Source organism: Mus caroli, unplaced genomic scaffold (assembly GCF_978045245.1).
Source record: "Mus caroli unplaced genomic scaffold, Mus_caroli_1 scaffold_1, whole genome shotgun sequence".
NCBI classification, from domain to species: domain Eukaryota; kingdom Metazoa; phylum Chordata; class Mammalia; order Rodentia; family Muridae; genus Mus; species Mus caroli.
The window spans coordinates 82,848,909-82,871,964 of NW_028227256.1; the positions used below are offsets into that span (position 1 = coordinate 82,848,909).

General features: G+C 48.6%; 1 protein-coding gene across 1 annotated transcript; it reads right to left on the reverse strand.

The window, feature by feature from the left end:
- Window positions 1-14,472: 14,472 nt before the first annotated feature.
- On the reverse strand, window positions 14,473-17,549 carry Nmur1 (neuromedin U receptor 1). The gene is made up of 3 exons (XM_085833647.1): window positions 17,520-17,549; window positions 15,483-16,377; window positions 14,473-14,861 (listed from the first exon to the last, which is right to left on the reverse strand). Exons 1-3 carry the CDS (start codon window positions 17,547-17,549, stop codon window positions 14,473-14,475), a joined length of 1,314 nt encoding a protein of 437 aa, XP_085689773.1.
- Window positions 17,550-23,056: the final 5,507 nt, after the last annotated feature.

Consider the following 23,056-nt stretch of genomic DNA (forward strand, 5'->3'; position numbering starts at 1 on the left):
CTCATGCTTATAAGACTGAGCCACCCCACCCACATCTGAAAAATTAAATTTTTTTTCCTTTTTTTTATTTTATTTTATTTTTTTTATTTTTCAAGACAGGGTTTCTCGGGGCTGGTGAGATGGCTCAGTGGGTAAGAGCACCCGACTGCTCTTCCGAAGGTCCAGAGTTCTAATCCCAGCAACCACATGGTGGCTCACAACCATCCGTAACGAGATCTGGCGCCCTCTTCTGGAGTGTCTGAAGACAGCTACAGTGTACTTACATGTAATAAATAAATAAATCTTTAAAAAAAAAAAAAAAAGACAGGGTTTCTCTGTATATAGCCCTGGCTGTCCTGGAACTCATTTTGTAGACTAGGCTGGCCTCGAACTCAGAAATCCACCTGCCTCTGCCTCCTGAGTGCTGGGTGCCATCACGCCTGGCTTTTTTCTTTCTTTCTTTCTTTCTTTCTTTCTTTCTTTCTTTCTTTCTTTCTTTCTTTCTTTCTTTCTTTTTCCTAAAAATTAAAATATTTAATTTTGTTTTTGTTTTTCTTTTTTTTTTTTAAAGATTTATTTATCATATGTAAGTACACTGTAGCTGTTTTCAGACAGTCCAGAAGAGGGCGCCAGATCTTGTTAGGGATGGTTGTGAGCCACCATGTGGTTGCTGGGATTAGAACTCTGGACCTTCAGAAGAGCAGTCGGGTGCTCTTACCCACTGAGCCATCTCACCAGCCCTGTTTTTGTTTTTCTAGACAGGGTTTCTCTACATAGCCCTGGCTGACCTGGAATTCACTCTGTGGAACAGGCTGGTCTTGAACTCAGAGATCTGCCTGCTTCTGCCTCTGAATGCTAGAATTAAAGGCATGTACCATCACTACTTGACATTAAATTTTTATTTATTATTGTGTATATGCTTGGTATTTATGCATGATGTGTGTGTGTGTGTGTGTGTGAAGATATGTGCATTAATAACAATGAGGACGTCATAGGACACCTTTTTGTAGTCAGTTCTCTCCTTCCACTTTTGCATGGTTCTAGGACTTGAACTCAGGTCCCCAAGCTTGGCAGCAAACACCTTTACCCACTAAGCCATCTCACAGGTCCCTTTTTTTTTTTTTTAACTTTTACAGAGTTTCACTATGTAGCCCCAGCTGACCAGGAACTCATTATGTAGACTAGGCTGGCCTCAAAGCTCCACCTACCTGGGGCCTCCCAAGTTCTGGGATTAAAGGTCTGTATCACCACATCTGGGTCATGTGATTATAGTTTTTTTTTAATTTTTAATATTTTTATTACATATTTTCCTCAATTACATTTCCAATGTTATCCCAAAAGTCCCCCATAGCGCCCCCCACTTCCCTACCCACCCATTCCCATTCTTTTGGCCCTGGCATTCCCCTATATTGGGGCATATAAAGTTTGCAAGTCCAATGGGCCTCTCTTTCCATTGATGGCCGACTAGACCATCTTTCGATACATATGCATCTAGAGACAAGAGCTCCGGGGTTCTGGTTAGTACATCATGTTGTTCCAACAATAGGGTTGCAGATCCCTTTAGCTCCTTGGGTACTTTCTCTAGATTCTCCATTGGGAGCCCTGTGATACATCCAATAGCTGACTGTGAACATCCACTCCTGTGTTTGCTAGGCCCCGGCATCATCTCACAAGAGACGTGATTATAGTTTTGATATTCCAATTCTGACATTGATCACTAAAGGTGGCTATTGCCTCAATTTCTCCTTTGAAATGTTCTTTTGCTTTGTAGCATCTACTGCTCTGTGAGGCAAATGAGACTATGTTACTAGATGTATTCCTTGTCAAAATTTAACATTTTTCATGAAAAAAGGAGGAGGAAGGAGAGAAGATTGGGTCATTTGGCAATTTATGGTCCCTCTTACTGCTGGCCGGTGCAGTAGCTGCAGGGGTCCAGCAGGTGTCAGCGCCGAGGCACATCTGGGTCTGGAACAGTGGCTCTGGTGCTGCCCTGAGATGTCATGCGCTGCTGAAGAGGAGCCAAGTATCTTTGTTTTATGGCTCCAGGTGGCAGATCTCATCCTGCCTCAAGATCTGCTGTCCTTGTCACTACCGAGACATCTCTCCTTTGTGTCGTGGGTTCCATCTTCCCTGACCACACTGTCTCCAGTACCTCCACTGTGGAGAAGCCAGAAGCAGAAAGGAACTCCCACAAGCAGAAGACAAAAGCCTACATACTGAGGAGGAACAGTCCACACAAGAAAGAAGGACTCCACTTGGAAAGGAAGAAGATCCTCATCTACGAGGAAGCCAAGATCTAACTTAGCAGAGAGGGGACTGACTGAGACCTGGGTGCAGATGGCCCTGGTGTCTGATGGAGAGACAGACTGGGACTTGAGAGATGGATGGAGACCTGGCACGTGTGCAGCTGGACTCTAGGCTATTCTTGTGGAAAAAAAGGCAGACATGGAGGGCCAAGTGGTCAAGAACTGATGGTAGGGTGCCCATACGGGTACCTCCTGTGCTTCCTCAGATTGGTCATTTCCTGGGTATGATTGGAACTATTTCCACTTCTCAGAGAAAGAGAGAAATACAGAAGCTCCAGGGCCTCAGAGAAGGCTCATTGTATAACAATCTGAGCTTGATTCTTGGAATTCACATGGGAGAGGATTGACCACCACAGGCATGTTGTGTTAGGCATGTGCTCACTAAACCTCAAATACACGTTAGGGAATGAGGAGCGTCCCCTGCCCCCAGGTTTCTGCTTCAGTTTCATACCTTGGCTTTCCACCATGATGGGCCGTAACCTGTGAGCTACATAGACCCTTTTCTTTCCAAGTTGCTTTTGGCCAGCATTTTATCACACTAATACAAACTAACTGTGACAGTTTCTCAGCTGTTTACTGTGGTGGTTCCAGTGAGAAATGTCCCTCATAGTCTCCGACTTGGAACACTTGGTTTCTAAGTGATGACAGTTTGGGGAGGCTTGGGATGTGGGGCCTTGCTGGAGGAAGTATGCAGGGGTACGGTAGGCTTTCAGAGTTAAAAAGTCTTGCCTCTTGTTTGCTCTCTATGCTCTGGGCTTAGGTTAAGGATGTCAGGTTTCTGTTTTCTTCTTCTTCTGGTGCCTTGGCAGCCACTTGCTGCCGTGCCTTCTGACGTGAAGGACTCGTTCCTGGAACCACAGGCCCAAATAAACTCTCCTATTAGTTTCCTTGGTCATGGTGTTTTCTCACAGCAACAGAGAAGTAACTGTTGGAACACAGGCCAAGTCTGTATATGAAGATTTCTGTGTTAGGAGAGGTCTTAGTGTTTGTAAGAAAACAAGCCAAAAGTCTTGTGATCCCAGTTTCTTCAGAACATGGAGTTGTTCTTGGAATGTGTTCTCATGCCCCTCCCAGATGTAAATAGGGGTGAATTTACCTCAGACTGTTCACTACAACTGGCTATTGTCATTTGTTTATATGCCTTTATGAAAAAAACATGTTTGGGGTGGCTTGCCCACCATGGGCAGCTTCGTTCTCGTGATTGGACATTTTACTTATGTGACTCTTTTCAACCCTCAGAGTATAAATTGTCTGATACTCTAAATAAAGCTGGCTACTGCAGGAGACTTTAGTCTGCCTTATTTATCAACTCCACTCTCCCAGGTCCCACTGCTTCTAGAGAAGTAAACAATAATACATCACCTTGCAAAGTTGCTAACTCTCTCGGAGACTCAGCGTCCCTTGTCTGTAAAATGCAAAGAGTGAAGTCTGGGCTGGAGAGATGGCTCAGCGGTTAAGAGCACTGACTACTCTTCCAGAGGTCCTGAGTTCAATTCCCAGCAACTACATGGTGGCTCACAACCGTCTGTAATGAATGGGATCCGATGCCCTCTTCTGGTGCCTGAAGAGGGATCCGATGCCCTCTTCTGGTGCCTGAAGACAGTGACGGTCCCATTCTCTCCTTCCACCATGTGGGTTCCTGACTGAACTTGAGTCACCAGGCTTGGTGGCAAGGGCCTTTCCTTGCTGAGCCATCTCACTGGCTCCCTTTCCTTGATTTCTGAAGATTCTACAGTAAGCTGCATATTTGTTCTGGCTTGTTTCTTTGAGTCAACATCTTGCTACATAGCCCAAGTTGCCCTGAAGCTCACAGCCTCCATGTTTCTGACTGCTGAGATTACAGGAGAGTGGGCATTTGCCTTCATGCTGAACCTTACAACAAGTTTTTATTACTTTAATAATTAAACTAGTTTTTAAAAAAAGATTTCTTTTTATATGTGTGTGTGTGAGTACATATACAGGTGTACCCAGGCATCCTCAGACCCGCTGGAAGTGGGGTTATGGGCAGTAGAGAGAATCTCTTGTGTACTGTATCACTTATCAATAAAAAAGCTGTTGGCCTATTTGCTTAGGTAGGAAATGGGAGGTGGGAATTCAAACAGGGAGAGGGAATTCTGGGATAGAGTCAGGCGCAGGAGAGATTCATCTGAACTCTGATGGAGATAGTCACATGAACCGAGGAGAGGTAACTAGCCGTGTGGTAGGATGTAGAATAGAATAAACAGGGTAAGTGGGTTATGAGCCAGCAGGAATGAGCCAAAGCTTTTGACCTAGGCACTTATTCACAAATAATTCAGTTCTACCTGGAGTTGTTATTTTGGGAACTTGGGGGAGATTGGAAAAGCCCCACAGTTACAATGGGCAGTTGTGAGCCCCGACTCCCCCATGAGAGCACTGGGAACTAAACTTGTATTCTCCGCAAGTGCTCTTGACTGCTACGCCATCTCACCAGACCCTCAAGCTAGTTTTCTTTGGGGGGATTTTTTGTTACTGTTTTGTTTGTGTCAGTCTTATTCTGTAGCCCTAGACTGTCCCCAGACCAACAGTGATCATCAAGCTGCCCGAGGACTGGGATTATAGTGTCTTAGTCACTGTTCTATTGCTGTAAAGAGACACCATGGCCATGACCATGACCACCACAGCAACTCTTACAAAGGAAAGCGTTTAATTGGAGGCTTGCTTACAGTGTTAGAGGCTTTGTCCATTATCTCATAGTGGGGAGTGTGGGAGCAGCCATGGCAGACATAGTGCTGGAGAAGTAGTTGAAAGCTACATCCCCATCTGAGGCAGAGAGGGAGGGAGAGAGAGGCAGGCTGAGACTGGCTGGGCCTGTCTGGCTTGGGCTTTTGAAACCTCAAAGCCCATCCCCAGTGACACAACTCCTTCTACAAGGCCACTCCTCTTAATCTTTTCAGACAGTTCCATTGGCTGGTGACTGAGCATTCAAATGTATGGATCTTTGGGGGTGTGTGTGGGGGGGACATTTGTATTCAAACCACAATAGGGGTGAGCCCCTTTTGGGCCACAGAGTTTCTGAGACCATCCTGACATCTGTGGGCCATACCCCCAAAAGAATACTCCTGGACTCTAACACACACTGACACCGTGCTGTGTCTGCCCTACAGGTGACTGTGATGCCAAAGCTGTCCCCACTCCTGTCTGTCAGTAGGCCAGCTACACCCAGCTACAAGCCAGCAATGTTTCAAAAGACATGTGTAAATCCAAACTGAGGCCCAGAGGGTAGCAAGACTGCAGTGCCAGCCCTAGCCAAGGAGGATTAATTACTCAGCGGTGGCAGGCCTGTCAACCTTAGAGATGACCTTACTAGATGACTAAACACACAGTTCCACTAGATTCCTTTGTTCCTATTCCTGGTTCAAAGGTGCCTTTGGGGCTGGAGAGATGGCTCAGTGCTTAGGTGTCCTAGCTACTCTTCCAGAGGACCTGGGCTCAAGTCTTCACCAACCATCAGTAACATCAGTCCCAAGGCCTCTGAGGATACCAGGCATGCCAGCCACACCCATGGTGCCCAGACATACATGCAGACAAATACCCCAGGGCCAGAAATTACAAAACGGTTGGAAGTATAACCGGACCTCATTATGTATGATATAAAGTGTGAAAATCACATGAATAGTGGCAAAGACTGTATCCCACATCCGTGCCATACAACTCACAACCTGGGAACCAAAATAACCATTCGGCCTCAGCCCTCAGACTGGACATCTAAAATCTGACATCCCTTGCTCGTGCCTGCATTCCTGGTGGCAACACTCCAGAGGGTACTCACCCCCGAATCCTTGAACCAGGGGCAACCTTGAGTCTTTCTGCATTCCATGAGAGAAACTAGCAGTTCACAGATGTGAGTGCTTCCAAACATGGCAGGAGCTAGGCAAGATGGTTCCCGAGATATCTGTAGTTCTGAAAGTCTCCAGGGCTGGCAGATTTAGCTGTCTGTGTAGCGCTGCACTGAAGTCTCCCAGTTTGCCACTACTGCTCCCCACTGGCTGGCGTGATCCATATTCATTGAGAAGGACGAACTGAACAATAGCAGTTCATTTTCATAAGGTCTGAAATCAGAGAACCTTTCCTGGAATCCGGTCTTCAGCTCCTTTGTTCTGGGAATGTAGCTGTGGCCATGGCTTTCGTTTTCAGAGCCTAATTTAAGCATGGAGAAGTGGGCCAGACAGAGTCCTTGTCAAAGACAAGACAAAGACAGTTCTGCCCGGAATGAGCGAACTGAATCATATGTATAACTGTCATGGATACCCTGCCAAGAATTATCGAGTATATTTAAACGGCTTGTGATAGCAACCAAAAAGGCCAATTATTTGGCCTTAACTTAAACATGACCCAGACATGGGGTTCCCTGAAGAGGACATGAACAAGCCAGTTTCGCCCAATGGTTCAAAACCTGCTTCAGTACCGTATCACAATTTGGCTGCCATATCGTTCAATTAACTCCCTGAACAAAGCTCTGAACCGTGGTACGGGGAGGTGGTGTGTGTGTCTGTGTGTGTCCAGGTTATGGTGTGGGGCTAGCCAGGGCTATTGGCTATGTAGTTAGAGATGACCCCGAGAGCCTGATTCTCCTGTCTCCACCTCCATAACGTGACCCAGGTAGGTTTCCAACACAATGATTCCAGGCCAGTGGTACCACACACAGACTAAACCCCACCTTTGATTCTAATATGGCAATAAACTGCTTCATACCTCCCATGGCCAAATCGCCATCAAGCTAACACCTACTAATTTTAACCAGTCCACATTAAGCTTTTTAAAACTTTCTCAACCTAAAAGAATAAAACCTCTCCTGATGTCGTGCTCACCATAGATACAACATCCAAAAGTTCCCCAGGAACATCAAAGCTTTTGTCATCAAGAGGCCAGGAGATGGCTCGTTGAGTAGAGACATTTGACACCAAGTCTGATGACTTCAGTTTGATCCCTTTGGACCTTTCACTGTTCCGTTGACGCCTCCCCTCCCACTCCTTCCATGCACGTGCTTGCTGACCTCCATCACTGAAGCTGTCAGCTTGCTTAGTCTAACTTCAAAGGCACCACTTTTCTTGGTTAATTGTATTTGGATGCTGGGAAGATGGCCCAGGTGTTAAGAGTGTACACTCCTCACCTCTGGAGGCTCACAACCACCGTAACGCCAGCTCCAGAGGGACCTAGTACCTCAGGCTTCCATCGACACCCACCCCCACACACACATAATTAAAAATAATAGCTTTAGATCACCTCTCTCTCTCTCCCTTTCTCTCTCCCAGTGTGTGTGTGTGTGTGTGTGTGTGTGTGTGTGTGTGTGTGTGTATATACTTGCTGCAGCACACATGTGGCGATCAGAGGATATCATATAGGAGGTGGCTCTCTCTTTGTTGCAGCAAGTGAGACCTGCCGGTGGCAGTGATCGCTTTCACTGGCTGCCAGGCTTCTTAGTCTGAAACGATTCTCCTCCCACCCATCTCCCTCTTCCTGGCAACGGTTAAGATTTACATCTTATCTGCTCTGTTGCTTGACTTTTAAATGCTAGTAAAATGCTCCTTGGTTTTAACTGTACTTTATTAACAAGACTAAGAACCAACATAAGAGAGCTCCAAATCCAGGGTAAAGCCACCACATCAGCCTGCTTTTCACGTTCACGTGGAATGCTTTACTTATACTGGAAAATATTAAAAACTGGCATAAAAACATGACAATTTTTTGGTGCTTTAGTGTGGTTAAATATAGCACCTTCTGGTTTTGCAACAACCTAGAAATAGAAATTCCTCACCCTCAAAAAAGCTTGTATCTAGGAACAGTGTTTTAAAATACAGAACACTACTACCAACTCTTTAAGTGGAATAAAGACTTCATACCAACACAAAAGTAGCAATGTAGCACCCCCCCCCCCCCGCAGCTCAAATACCTCAGCTCTCCAGCCTCAGTAATGGTGGAGCAACAATTCATTACTACACACAGGCCACTGGCAACTCAAGCCACAACCAGGAACTCCTGCTGCCGAAGCTGGTCTGCACATTCCTGTCCCCAGTGACTTTTCTCCTGTAATGCCATTGCTGAGACTGCAACACACACACTCTAGAGCCACATGAGCCGGTAGGATGTGGCAGGCCAGCCCAGGGCTACATGCCAGCCGGCTCCTTCATGCCCTTCCCGGATACCACTCAACACCCGAGGCCCAGATGCTAACAGTTTTAACCATAAGGAAACGTAGCAGCCAAGGAGTGTGTCTAGGGTTGTCCCCTCAGTCCTTTACATTGCTGTCTGGTTCCCGCAAAATTACACCGCTTGTATTGCTTACCTCAGGGGGGGGATGGGGATCAAGGCTCAGGCCCAGGGTCTGCATGGACTCTGGTTGGTCCAGTTACAGGGGGCCTGTCACTTTTCAGGTCATCTGTCCTGGAGGAGCTGGCCCTGCTGCACCCATCCTACTGGCTCTTGGAGGTGGGGGTTGGGTGGGGGGAGGTCCTGACAGTGGCTTTACAGGAGGAAAGTCACTGGGGACAGGAATGCATGGGCTGACTTAGGCAGCAGGAGTTACCAGTTGTGGCTTGGGTTGCCTTGATAAGCTTGGACAGCAATCCAGAACTGTTGGGTATGAAATCAGCCATTTGTGGTGCTGCTGAAAAGGGGAAGACTGGAGAATCAGGAATTCATCATCACCCTTGGCTTCACTGAGACTTTGACAGCAATGGGAAACATGAGGCCTTGTCTCAAAAGAGTGTGTGTGTGTGTGTGTTTTAAGGGTGAGGAAAAGTGTACCAAGGTAAGGAGCCCTAGACTGCCCCTGTGCACATATGTATAATGTACATGTGTGTATGGTGTGTATGTATCTTATATATGTGTGCATGTGGAGGCCTAAGGTTCATACCAGGAATTATCCTGGATTCTTCTTGTATCTTCTCTATTGAAGCAGAGTCTCAATCGAAACCAGAGCTTGAGGGACTAGAGCGATGGCTCAGTAGTTAAGAACACTGACTGCAATTCCAGAGGTCCTGAGTTCAGTTCCCAGCAACCACATGGTGGCTCACAACCATCTGTAATAGAACCCTCTTCTGCTGTGTGTGAAGAGAGCTGCAGTGTACTCATATAATAAAATAAAGGAATCTTTAAAAACAAACAAGCAGAAAACCAGAGCTTGAAGATATGACCAACCTTACTAGCTGACTTGTGCGGGGATATCCTACCTGTGCCTTCTGAGGTTGGAATTCCAGCCTGAGGCCCCTCCCCCACCCCACTCCCATCCCACCCTCTACACCTCACCCCCTACACTCTCTGCACACACACCTGGCATCTACACAGGTTTCTGTGAATCTGAACTTTAAACAGCAAGAACTCTCAAGCCACCTCCTCAGCCCTCACCAAACACTCACCTAACTTTTATTTATTTTATTTTATTATTATTATTTTTTTTTTCTTTCAAGACAGGGTTTCTCTGTGTAGCCTTGGCTGTCCTGGAACTCACCCTGCAGACCAGGCTAGCCTCGAACTCAGAAATCTGCCCGCCTCTGCCTCCCAAGTGCTGTTATTAAAGGCTTGAGCCACCACTGCCCGGCTCACCTAACTTCCTTTACAAGACAATAGTGTGGCCACAGGCCAGAAGGCAAGTGGAGGAGAGGTCTCTAAGCAGCAGAAGTGCTTGGAGACCGCGGGATCATCCACACGGCCTCTATCGTCACACACGGTAGTGCAGGGGTGCCATGCCGATGGACCAGATTCTATGAGAAAGAGATGTTACAACACACATCCCATACACGCCATATCCTTTCAGAAAAGTTGGCTCCTAGCCCACGGAGCTCAAAGCGCTACTTTACACTGCACAGGAGCAGCAGCGCCCCCTAGGGGCACGACAGGGCCGATGCTTCTGGTTGTCCCCTGTGAGTGCCCTAGGTAGGAATCGCTGCTGCCCTCTCCATCCTAGCCCATTTTCTCAAGGACCGAGCTTGGCTGCTATTCCAGGAGCCACCGGTGGCCTATGACTTATGGAACCTGGCCACTGAGAGCCTGAGGACACCCTCGATAGATGTGGCAAGTTCACAGCAAGGAGTACATTATACCTCACGTCTTCCTATGTGCCCGTCTTTCTATGTTCCTTGTGCTTCTCTGGTGGAACAGCCCTTCACACACACACACACACACACACACACACACACACACACACACACACACACACGGACTCCACCCCTCAGGAACACTGTTCCTTGTGACACTGAACAGAGGTCTCTTGGAGTCCAGAGGTGGTCTCTGAGAAAAGTTCTGACATCTATCCATGGGCTGGCTACCCAGTGCTTGTGACAGGCGGCCCTTGAGAACTCAACTTGAAATAGCAACTTTCCACAGGCCCCTTTGTTCCCAGAATCCCCCTTGTCTCGCCCACCACTCTCCAAGGGTGCTTAGGACCTCACGCTGTGTGTACCCTGTCACCACACATCCAGGAGTTTCCCTGAGGAAACTCCCTTCCTACAGGGAACTTTTCTCTCAGCTCCGTGGTCCACTGTAGCCTCCATGAGGTTCTCTCTGCTTTCAGAGTATCTCCTCCTTCCCCCCCCTAGCCTCTGCTGACTGCTCGTGGGCCCTGTGCCTTCCCTCTTTGCTTAGCCAGAGTCTGTGCAATAGTAGATCAAACAGAGAGTGTGGCTTTTCTTCCCTGGTTTGGTCAGCTCTTCTGAGCTCAGAGTACAGGAGGGGGCAGAGCCTTCTTGGGCCAACATCTAGGAACTCCTCCCACTGTAACTTGTATGAGACTCAGGGGGCTTAGTCAGGCTGGCCAAGAATGTCATAGTGGAGCCTGTGGGTCAAATGGGTTGCAACCTTGAGTTTGGATACAGCGTCTTCTGTGGAAAAAGCAGAAAAGACTTGTTTAGAGATGGTGGGAACAACCGGATAAAACACTTAAAGAAGGAAATATGTCATAGTATATTCAGTAGAGCAAAGTGATGGGAAAAAATGTGATAAAATATACACAGTAAGTTTACCATTTAAATGGGTGGTTCAGTGTTGGGATGGCTCAGTTTGACTGGATTTGAAATTACCTAAGAGGCACACTTCAGAGCATCTCTGTCCAGAGGTGTTCTAGAGTTTAAGCACCTTTGGAGAGTGGTGGGCGGGACAAGGGGGATTCTGGGAACAAAGGGGCCTGTGGAAAGATGCTATTTAAAGCTGACTTCTCAAGGGCCTCCTGTCACTGATTCTGAATGTGGACTGTACCACCATAGACAGGGTGTCTTAGTTAGGGTTTCCACTGCTGTGAAGAGACACCACGACCAAGGCAACTCTTATAACAACATTTAATTGGGGCTGGCTTACAGGTTCTAAGGTTCAAGTCTGTTATTATCATGGTGGGAAGAAGCATGGCAGCATCCAGCCTGGCATGATGCTGGGGGAGCTGAGAGTTCTACATCTTGTTCCAAAGGCAAATAGGAGAAGATTAACTTCCAGGCAGCTAGGAGGAAGGTCTCTCAAAGCCCACAACCACAGTGACACACTTTTTCCAACAAGGCCACACCTCCTAAAAATGTCACTCAGTGATGTCACTTATCACGGGTGACTGTGACCCCAGGCATTGTCCCATAAGTTCTGAGGATTAACTGGGTCCTTACACTCATAAGGCAAGCGCTTTATGGACTGAGCCATCACTCCAGTCCCCATCCCTTTCTTTTCTCCACATTTGTTTACTTGTATTTTCCAGATTTTTCTACAGAGTAGATTTAATATTTGTATAATTGAGTAAACAACATATCTGCAGCTGTTGTGATTGGACTATTAACCCTCCTAAGGCTCGTGTGTTGACTGTTTGGTTCCCAGAGCAACAGTGTCCACTGCTGCTATGTCTGGAAGTGGGGATTTGAGAAGGTGATTGGATCATAAGCACGCTATTGATGGATTCATATGTTCATAGGATTATTGGGGGTGTGTGTGTGACAGAAACTTGTAAAGGTGACACGATAAGGCTACATGACAGGAAGTAGGTCACTGAGGGTATGCCTTGGGAGGAAACAAAAAGCATATTTTTTTCTGCAGTGTTTCACTGTTTCCTGACTACCCTGAGGCAAAGCATGGTGGCACACACCTTTTAATCCCAGCACTCCGGAGGCAGAGGCAGGCAGATCTCTATGAGTTCGAGGCCAGCCTGGTTTACAGAGAGAGTTCCAGGATGGCCAGGGCTACACAGAGAAACCCTGTCTTGAAAACAGAGAGAGAGAGAGAGAGAGAGAGAGAGAGAGACAGAGAGAGAGAGAGAGAGAGAGAGAGAGAAAGCCAGTTGACTGTAGACTGAAAACATGAGCCAAAAAAAAAAAAATCTTGTTTATTTGTTTCTCAGTGGGAGTTTTATTGTGTAGCCCAGGCTAGTTCTAGCTTTCAACTCCTGATCTTCCAGTCCTCACTTCCCAGGTGATTGCAGCTGTGTGCCACCGTGCCCAACTCCCTGCCCTTAAGTTGTCTCTGTCATGTAAAACTGAATCATGAAATAGCCCTCTACCATCTCCTCCCCTGGACACCTGGTGCCCTGAGAAGCCCAGGACACCAGTTAGCAGGCTGTCTGCAGGGTCACGGGGCAGTCCCTAGCTGTGGACACCAGGTCTCTCAGGACAAGACCCAGCAACTTGCAGCAGGACACAGTTCATCCATTAATGGGGTCTTTCCTCAGCACCAGGTTGTCCCTGGAACTCAGGGTGGCATGAAATGTCAGGGAAATACTGCCCTTGACTACCTAGTCCCCTTAGCAGAGCTTCATGTCCTCATTTGATTTTCATTGCTATGATAAAACACTGACCAAAGCCACCTTGGGGATGAAAGGGTTTATTCAGCTTATAGTCCATCATCAAGGGAAACCAAGGCAGGAACCTGGAGACAGGAACCTGGAGACAGGAACTGGAGCAGAAGCCCCAGGGGAAATCTGGCTTACTGGCTTGCTCAGCTTATTTTCTTAGTGGCACTACCCTCTGTGGGTTGGGCCCTGTGACATCAGTCATTAATCATGAAAATGTCCCACAGATCAGTCCGATGGATGTAATTCCTCGACTGATGTTCCCTCTCTCAGGTGACTCTAGTTTCTGTCAAGCTGACAAAGACTAACCAACACCCTGTCTCTGCACAGCCGTGTATGGTCCTTAAGTCAGCTCCTGCTGCTTCTTCCAGATCTCCTCTGGCTAACAGGATCTAGCATGTGTTCCCCCAGGGCAGCCAGGGTAGCCTGTCTGCAGGTGAGAAAGGCAGTAGGTGGCCGGCCAGGAGTGCACTGCGCATAGATTCACCCTATCTGTTTCAGGACAAGCAAAGGACCTGCCCTTGACAGCTTGGAGCAGGACCATGAGAAGATCAGAGAGAAAGCAGGTTTTGGGAGTGGTACAGATAATCTGAAACCAGTGGTTGACTTTGTTGTACACACAGATGAAAACACAGCAAGCTCCCTTCAAAACGTGGCTTGGGCAAGCAAGCACACCTTTTATTTTTGCAAGCAAGGAACCAAAGCCTCTTAGAAAGCCAGGGTGATTTGCTTGTTGCCACAAGGCAACATGGTGTGACAAAGGCTGAGGTCAGGTCCAGGTCCCCTGGATCCCTGGGAACCCCTACCACCTGGCAGCTTGATCAGGCCCAGATCTCGGTGCAGAATGAGAGCCAGGAACTGTCAGGGTGTGAAGTCGGTCTCAAGTACAGAACAGGGGCTGGGGAGGGGCAGAGAGAGTCTATGGAAGTTACCAGGATGACAGGTGGGTCCCAATGGAAGCATGTATGAACTTGAGAGGAAGGAGGGATCCCCAGAGGAATAGTAGCTGAGCCCCAGGTAACTAGGTAACTGTGACAGTTCTGTGGAGAAGAATTTAGGGGTACGGGGTCTGGAGGGACATACAGCATGTATTTGGTTCAGCGTGGGTCTTTCTAATACATGGGTGTGTGCTATGTGCATGTGGTGGATGCCGTCAGAAGCCAAGAGAGTGTCGGATGGCCTGTTGTCATGAGGGTGCCGAGACCTGAACTCAGGTCCTCTGGAAGAACAGCAAACATTCTTAACTGCTGAGCCAGTGTTTCAGGCCTTCAATGGGGGCAATTGGGGTTCAATTCTCTTTTTCTTACTGTTTCCCTCAACACTCAACTATGTGGGCAGGGCAAAAACCACTTTTGTAGCTCCCCAGAATTTCTGAGGCCCTCTGGCCCTGTGGGTAAGGCTCCTTCCAGATTTTATTTAGGAGGGGTCTGTCTCTTGCTGACACCCTGGATCCTCATTCACAGCCAGGGGTTCGTCCCTGCTGTTCCTGTGGCCCACATCACACAGGGTGCTGCCTGTGGTCAACCTGATGTGGTTATGGGAGCCATGATAGGGTTGGTGGCGATGACAGCACTGGGTTCCAAGGCCCAGGGCTTGCAGGAAGGTCTCTCGGAAGCGAGTAGACATGAGGCTGTAGAGCACCGGGTTGGCTGCTGAGCCGAGATAGAAGAAGATGCCAGAGGCAATGTGGACACACTGGTAGGCCAGGTGCAGGCCTTCCGTTGAGTGTCCATACACTAGGCTCCACATGATACGGTCCGCATGGAATGGAGCCCAGCAGATGCCGAATACCACAACCAGTGCAACTGCAAGAACAGAGAAGACAAGATTTGATCTGCGTCATGTTTACAGTTTGCATCTACAGCTCACTATCTTCCGGTCCTAGAAAAGCAGGCAGGAGAGTCAGGCAGTGGTGCACACCTTTAATCCTAGTACTTTGGAGGCAGAGGAAGGTGAATCTCTGAGTTCAAGGTCAGCCTGGTCTACACAGCAAGTTCTAGAACAGCCAGAGCTACACAAAGAAATTCCTTCTCTCTTTTTTTCCCCTTTCCCTTTTCTGTCTTTCTCCGGCCCGGCTCCCTCCACCCCAAGCCCCACTTGCTCCGGTCCCTGCTTAGTCTGGCCCATAGGGGTTTTGTTTTTTTATTATTATTATTATTATTATTATTATTATTATTATTATTATTATTATTATTGTTAGTTTCTCATTATAGATGGTTGTGAGTCACCATGTGGTTGCTGGGATTTGAACTCATGACCTCCGGGAGAGCAGTTAGTGCTCTTAACTGCTGAGCCATCTCACCAGCCCTGAAACTCTTTATCAAAACAAAAACAACAACAAGCAAGCAAGCAAACAATACCCTGGAAGCTCAATTCCTTCTCCAGACTGGAGGAGGCTCAGCTTTCTCCTCAACAATGACACTTACACAGCATCTTGGTCACCTGTCTCCGTCCCCTATCTTGCAGCTGAATCCTTCGGTGGGAGGTCTCCTGGGCTGCTGCGGTTTTCCTGCCCTTGACCTCCACTTGGAGCAACATCCTCTCTCTCCGCAGCCGCAGCCCAATGAGCAGATACAGCACACTGATGGTGACCATGGGCAGACAGAAGAAGAGCAGTGCGGTAGTCAGTACCACCAACTTGTAGAAGTCCATGGAACGCACCAGCGAACACATAGCTGAGTCGGGCACCGGCCCCCGGCAGGGCACAGTTAGTTGACTGAGGCCATGCAGGCTGGTGTTGGGCAGAGAGAAGAGAGTAGCGAGGGCCCAGATGGCCCCCACCATACGGCGCACATGGGCCCGTGTCATCACAGACTTGGCTTGGAGTGGGTGCACCACGGCCACATAACGCTCCACACTCAGGGCTGTGACATTGAGCACTGAAGCTAGGCAGACGGTCTCTAAGAGCAGTATTCGGAAGTAGCAGGCACTTGCACCCAGCTGGAACGGGTAATTTTGCTGCATCTCATATAGCTCCAGGGGCAAGCCCACCAGGAGCACCAGCATATCGGACACGGCGAGGCTGAAGAGGTAGAAGTTGGTGGGCGTGCGCATAGTCTTGTTGCGCAGGATGACTGTGCAGGTCAGCCCGTTGCCCAGAGTGCCCACCACGAAGATCAGCAAGTACGTGATACAGATGGGGACAAACTGTTTCATCTGCTGTGGCCCCAAATACTTCAGCCGCAGGGCCTCATCGGTAAGGTTCAGGTCCTCAGGTTGATAGGGCCACTTGAACTCACTGATATTGCAGACCAGGGGGCTCCTTGAAGCATTTGGGGAGAGCGCTCCAGGAAAGATGGAACAATTGAGGCAGGGAGGAGTCTGTAAGATAGAAGCAGGAGATACCCAGAAGTCATTTAGGTAATCCCAGCTCTGTCCTAAGTTATCACCCTGAAGGTGCCACACCGTAGAGGACGGATTAGTCACACGCCACTGGGAAAGCAAAGCGTCTGTCACCCACTAAAGTGCATTTCAGCTACAGAGTATCCGAAGTGCAAACCTTGAAAATAATAAAGTTGGCCGGGCAGTGGTAGTGCGCAGCTTTAATCCCAACACGAAGGAAGCTGAGGCAGGCAGGTCTCATGTGAGTTTGAGGCTAGCCTGGGCTACAGAGCAAGTTCCAGGACAGTTAGAACTACAGAGAGAGACACTGTCTGAAAAACAAATAAAAAACAAACAAAAACAAACAACAAAAAACCAATCATCAACAACAACAATGAAGAGTTATCCTCTATCCTCTACACACATGCAAACAGTGTATATGCACAAGTGCACAAGTACACACACACACACACACACACACACACACACACACATGAAATCATTTTTAAATGATAAGATTGGCCCTTTACGATCTACTGAAATCTTTGAAGAAATGACAGGCTTTTCCAAGAACGCTTGGCTATCTCCTTCGGCTGTCTCCCTTTCAAGACGGACTTCAGGAGAGCCACTTGATGTGGACCTCAGAAAAGTGGGTGCAACTGCAGTATTGCTTGGTCTTTAAAGAGCCGGGGCTCCTAAAGCAACTGCCAGGGCAGACCTGACCTCCCCAACTCCAGGTGCAAGATCCCGGTATTTAATCCACAAAAAGCATTGACACAGGGCAGACCTGACATACAGAACGCTGTGCGTGACCTTGGTGAGAAGAGAAAGCCACTGTAGGGGTTAAGTGAAGGAGTGAAAAAGCTAAAAAACTGTACTCTGACCCAAATTTGATTCTGTTTTCTGTCACCTGAATCATTCCCAGTCTAAATATTTTATATTCTTTGTACCTACTAGACCTGGGGTTCTCACTACTCAGAACTCTCACGGAGAGGAGCTGGGGATGGGCAGGTGACAGCCCAGGTTCAAGAGAGCAGCGCTGAGACGACAGTCATCAGAAAAATGACAGAAATAAACTGACTGACTGAGAGGTCTCTCCCACAACCCCCAAATGCCTCACAGAGTTTTTCCACCCATCTCACTCTGAGAGCCGCGCCTGTCAGGGCCCGCATCCCGCTCACCTACCATTCCTTCTGCCCAGGAGGTCCTGTGCGCCCTGGCTCCCACTGATAGATAGATGCTGAGCTGAAGGAGACCTGACAGAGGCTGCCCTCCCCGCCTTCCTGGTTGCTTCGCCTGCTGTTCACAAAACCGCCACTAGGGGGAAACGCTGACCCCGGAGCTTGGAGTACTTAGGACCACTCCCAAAGGACCCTACCTGCATCCAAACCATACTAGCTAGCTGTTGGAATCACCCGGAGCTGAGAGTGTCTTCTTTTTCTGGACAACAATCATCATTTTACAGGTGAGAAGAAAAAAAAAAGAGCCGGAGAGAGGAAGTCCGTGAGACTTGGGTCTAAAATGCTGTCCCCACCAACCTGCAGCGCGCCGACTGAGCAGGACTTGTTCCGTGTCCTGCAATTCTTTCTGACCCACATTTTCAGGCAACCTTCTTACGCACCCCTTAAGCCCCTGAAAGTCAGCAGTCTAAAGAGTCTCATCCCCGTGACTCCACTTGTACACTCACAGGATAGCAATCCCCCCAATACACACAGTCTCTCATAAGGGGTTTCCAGCCCCGGGGTCCAAGCACTAGTCTCCTCCAAGGAAATCACCCTCTCTCTTTTCAGCACCTCCTCCCACACCGATTCTTTCCCTGAGCATTGTCCGGACCCACTTCTTCACTCAAAAGAGCACACAAAAGCCAAGTCAGGTGTCATAGCCCACACTCACCATCTGCATTTCTGTCTTCAGTGTCTTCCCCTCAGCTTCCCAGTATCTCCTCACCATGAAATTGCCTCCTCTGCCCCGCACCCCTCAATCCCTGGCTTCTTAAGAACTTCATTTATAAACAGTCCTGGCTTAGAAGATTGTTGGGAACTCTGGGGCACTTATTTTTCAGAGCCCTTGGGAGAAAGAATTTTGAAAGCTTCCTATTCCGCTGCAGATGGACCAAGTAGGGTTAGATTGGTCATGAAAAGGCTCAGTGTCACTCAAAACCAGATTGCTATAGCCTCACAGGCTGTGAAGAATGCTTCTTTTGTTTTATTTCAAGATTTATTTATTATAATATGTAAGCCCACTGCTGCTGTCTTCAGACACACCAGAAGAGGGAGTCAGATCTCACTATGGATAGTTGTGAGCCAACGTGTGGTTGCTGGGATTTGAACTCGGGACCTTCGGAAGAGCAGTCAGTGCTCTTAACCACTGAGCCATCTCACCAGCCCCCAGTGAAGAGCACTTCTTACTGTGCTCCCATCTCTGGAACACACACACACACATACACACACCCCATTGCACACGCCCCCTGTGGGCCTTTTGAAAATGTTCAAACCTCATAAAGGATGGGGAATGACATGGTTCCCTATAGAATGACTTACAGAAGACAGATGGCCTATACCAGTCACTGTCCCTTGCGCTGGCTGTGTCATTTGCTCAGCATCTGCAGCCACCATGCTAAAGGACAGCTCTGAAAAGGAGGACCCTTAGTTCTCATGGTTGTAGCCTCTATTCATCCTTTGTCCAGAGTGTCCTTGGTCAGGATCTGAGCTTGAGAACACATGGCAATGTGTTCCATCAGAGCCAGTAGTACCTGCTCCTGCCTGCTCTGTCCTGAGGCAGCCTCTCTGGATTTTGTGGGTGTGTCTATCCATTTCCTGAGTGTGGCGGTTGGGGGCTGTCCTAGACCAGGGTCCAGATCTTCAGGACAGCACTGTGTCAAGTCCTGGTGCATGGGTAGGACTCCTGGAGCTGAAGTGAGTGCATTGCTCATAGCCTTCCATCCCCTCCTGAGAACCGCAGGGGGCGGGGCAGCTTCCTCAGCAGGAGTCCAGAGTAGAACCCATCTCCTCAGCCTCCTGCTGACCTCTGTCCTGTTCCTAACCCTAACCGCTTATGAGAATTAAAGAAGGCAGGTAAGCCTGGTGGTGTTGGCCCAGGCTTTTAGTCCCAGCACTCAGGATGCAGAGGCAGGCAGATCTCTAGGTTTGAGGCCAGCCTGGTCTACATAAGTTCCAAGACAGCCAGGACTACACAGAGAACCATATCTTCAAAAATGGGTGGGGGAGGGGGAAAGAGGGTCAGGATAGGACACATGACTAAACAAATGGACAAAACAGAACCTGCATCCCTCTAGAGCTGGAGGGACAGGAAGTGCTGTCTTTCTTTCCCTTAGGGCTCAGTGTGTGCACTAGGCCCAACCCTACTTGATGGGGGAGGACACGTGGCCTCTCACGCTGGGACAAGCAGAAAATGCCAGGATCTCTGTGCTCCTGGAACTATATTTCATGGTACTCTGGGCCTGGAGCCAGCTCTAAAAGGCTACCCACAAGGCTCTCCTGGCACCTACTTATCCAGGGCAATATGGCTGACCCTTTGGTCCAAGTCTTCTCAAGCAGCAGAGCCAGGCATCTGCATCCTGGAAGCCCCTTTTGGGGTTTTTCCCATACAAGTTCTCAAAGTTACAATCCAGGTCAGATTCTGAAATAAAATCCCACACCTCCTCCCTTCCTCCTCTCATTCCCTCCCTCCCTCCCTCTACCCCCTTACTCTCACCCCTCCCTCTTTACCCCCACCCCTATCCCTCTACTCTCACCCCACTTCCCTACCTACCCCCCAGACCAGGCCTTAGATCTTGCTTGACCACAGGGATTTTCTGTGTCTGACTTAATGCTTCATTTTCTCTCCTAACTTTTTATATTATGTCCAGATAAAAGTCATATCCTGGCTCTGAACTCTCGTCGGGTGAGGAACACCGGCCCGGGGCTTCTGGAGTGAAAGAAAACAGTTGCCCTATCGGATCGGATCCTATCTCCAGGTATCAGATAGGCCAGAGCCAAACAGCCATGCAAGACTGTAGATGTCCTTGCTGCCCAGGAGCTTCAAGGTGTCATCAAAGACACCCAAGTCAGAGGAAGTGGTAGACAGCTATGGCGGCATCATGGATCCAATAGGTGTGTTGTCTGTTTTTGTTTGTTTAGTGTGTGTGTGTGTGTGTGTGTGTGAGAGAGAGAGAGAGAGAGAGAGAGTGGGGGGGGAGAGGGAGAGGGAGAGGGAGAGGGAGAGGGAGAGAGTTGTGGGAGGAGGGGGGCTCTTCCTGACAGGTTTGTGAGGTAGATGAGACCATTTTTTCAAAAAGGCTCAGGAGAAACCCAGGAAAGCACACCCCTTGAAGGAACAGAGGAAATGTCTTCTCAGATGTTCAAACTGAGAAGGAACCATTCACAAAGCCATGCCTGAGCTACACCTGAGAACCGGGATGCTGAACCCTCTACTGGTCCGTTTGGACCCACCACGGCCACGGTAGCAGACTCATGAGCAGTTTGGTTTAAGTTGCAGGTGGCAGTTACTCCGTCATCCCAGCTTCCCCGAAGACGAAGTGTGTACATTGGTTTCTCGTGGTGATGATGGTGGTGGTGGGTGAGGTCGGTTTGGTTTTGAGACAGGGGTCTCAGGTAATCCCAGCTGACCTCCAACTCACTATGTATCCAGAGTGTATGCTACCATGTCCAGTTTGTGTGGTGTTGGGCTCAACCGAAGATACTGTGCATTTTAAGCAAGCACTCCACCTACTAAGTTGCACACCCAGCCAGGGTAATGCAGGCCGGCAGTTGGAGCACTCAAGAGAACCATGGAGATCTCCCTGCCAACCTTAACACTAAGGGCTGAAGATGGGATTTGAATTTAATGTTTCTTTTCTTTTCTTTTCTTTTAAGATTTATTTATTTTATTTATGAGTACACTGTAGCAGTCTTTAGACCCACCAGAAGAGGGCATCACAGATGGTTGTGAACCACCATGTGGTTCCTGGGAGTTGAACTCACAACCTCTGAAAGAACAGTCAGTGCTCTTAACCGCTGAGCCATCTCTCCAGCCCTTAATGTTTACTTTCTAAAGCGATTCTGAACTCTCTTCAATTCTGACTCAAATCTCCCATTTCTAAAGTGACATTTTATTTTCTTTTTTTTGTTGTTTGCTTGCTTGTTTGTTTTGAACAGGGTTTCTCTATGTAGCCCTGCTTGTCCTAGTACTATCTAGGTAGGGAAGGCTGGCTTCAAACTTGTAGAGATCAACCTGCCACTGCCTCCCTAGTGATGGGATTAAAGACATTTATCACCACACTTGGCAGGAAGTGACTTTTAATATCTAAAAATGCTTTTTAGATTTATTTATTTTATGTGTATGAGTGCTTTGTCTTCATGTATGCATGAATCTAATATCTACAGAGGCCAGAAAAGGGCATCACATTCCTGAACTGGACTTACAGATGTTTCAGAGCCACTCTAGAACTGCTGACAATGTACCCAGATTCTCTGCAACAGTACCAAGTGCTCTAACCACTGGGCCCTCTCCAGCCCCTATCTTTCTTTCTTTTCTCCACTTTTTAATGCCAGGAGCTGAGCGCAGGGCCTTGTGTTTACTAGAAAGCACTCTACTAACCAACCTAGCGCCAAGGCTTTTCAGGCTCCTGTACAGTCCACTCTGGCCTTGAACTTATGATCTTCCTGCCTCTGTCTCCCCAAAGCTAGAGTGAGAAGCACAAGCCAACTTGCCTGTCAAATTGTGTAAGAACCCAGCCTTTAAAAATAAAGGAAAGAAAAAAGAAAAAAGAAAGGAAGGAAGGGATATAAAGGGGGAGGAAAGAGAGAGAGAGAGAGAGAGAGAGAGCAGGAAAGAAGAGAGAAGAGAAGCGAAGGGAAGGGGAGGGGAGGAGAGGAGAGGAGAGGAGGGGAGGGGAGGGGAGGGGAGGGGAGGGGAGGGGAGGGGAGGGGAGAGGGGAGGGGAGGGGAGGGGAGGGGAGAGGGGAGGGGAGGGGAGGGGAGGGGAGGGGAGGGGAGGGGAGAGGGGAGGGGAGGGGAGGGGAGGGGAGGGGAGGGGAGGGGAGGGGAGGGGAGGGGAGGGGAGGGGAGGGGAGGGGAGGGGAGGGGAGGGGAGGGGAGGGGAGGGGAGGGGAGAGGAGAGGAGAGGAGAGGAGAGGAGAGGAGAGGAGAGAGGAGAAAATTCTGCATGCCTCTTTGCCCATTTCCCCCAGAACTGCCCCTCCTGAGTGTTGTTCCTGACTCTTCTTCCATGGGCTAGCCTGGTACTTTCTCTCTTGGCCCAGAGGCAGCTCCTGTGTGGAGATAAGCCGGACCCACTTAGTATCTTTCCCATGGAGCCGGGATAGGAAGTTAATTTTCTTCAGCATGCAGTCTTGGCTTTAAAGTCTATGAGTTATTGTCCACAGGCATGCTGCTTAGACTTCCTGTGCCACAGACTCCTCATAAAAAAAAGTTGGGTGACAAAAGGCTCTAGCTCTAGACTGTGACTGAGTGTAGACCAGTCATTTCAAAACTGGCAGATACGCATCAGCACATATCTCAAAAATCTTGGTACATTTCCTGAACACAAGGGACGTGATTGTAGGGAGGGTTGTTGTTTTGTTTCATTTAACCGGGGTCTCATTGTGTAGCCTGGGCTGGCCTGGAGCTTGTTATGTAGGCCAGGCTAGCTTGAACTCACAGAGATCTGCCTCTGGTCT

What these genes read in the sequence shown, in the direction of transcription:
- Nmur1 (XM_085833647.1), bottom strand. Translation starts at nt 17,549, where the DNA reads ATGCGGGCCCTGACAGGCGCGGCTCTCAGA. An exon ending in TGACAGGCGCGGCTCTCAGA is followed by an intron (nt 16,378 to 17,519) that starts GTGAGATGGGTG and finishes TCTATCTTACAG; the next exon opens with ACTCCTCCCTGCCTCAATTG. An exon ending in ACAGGTGACCAAGATGCTGT is followed by an intron (nt 14,862 to 15,482) that starts GTAAGTGTCATT and finishes CTGTTCTTGCAG; the next exon opens with TTGCACTGGTTGTGGTATTC.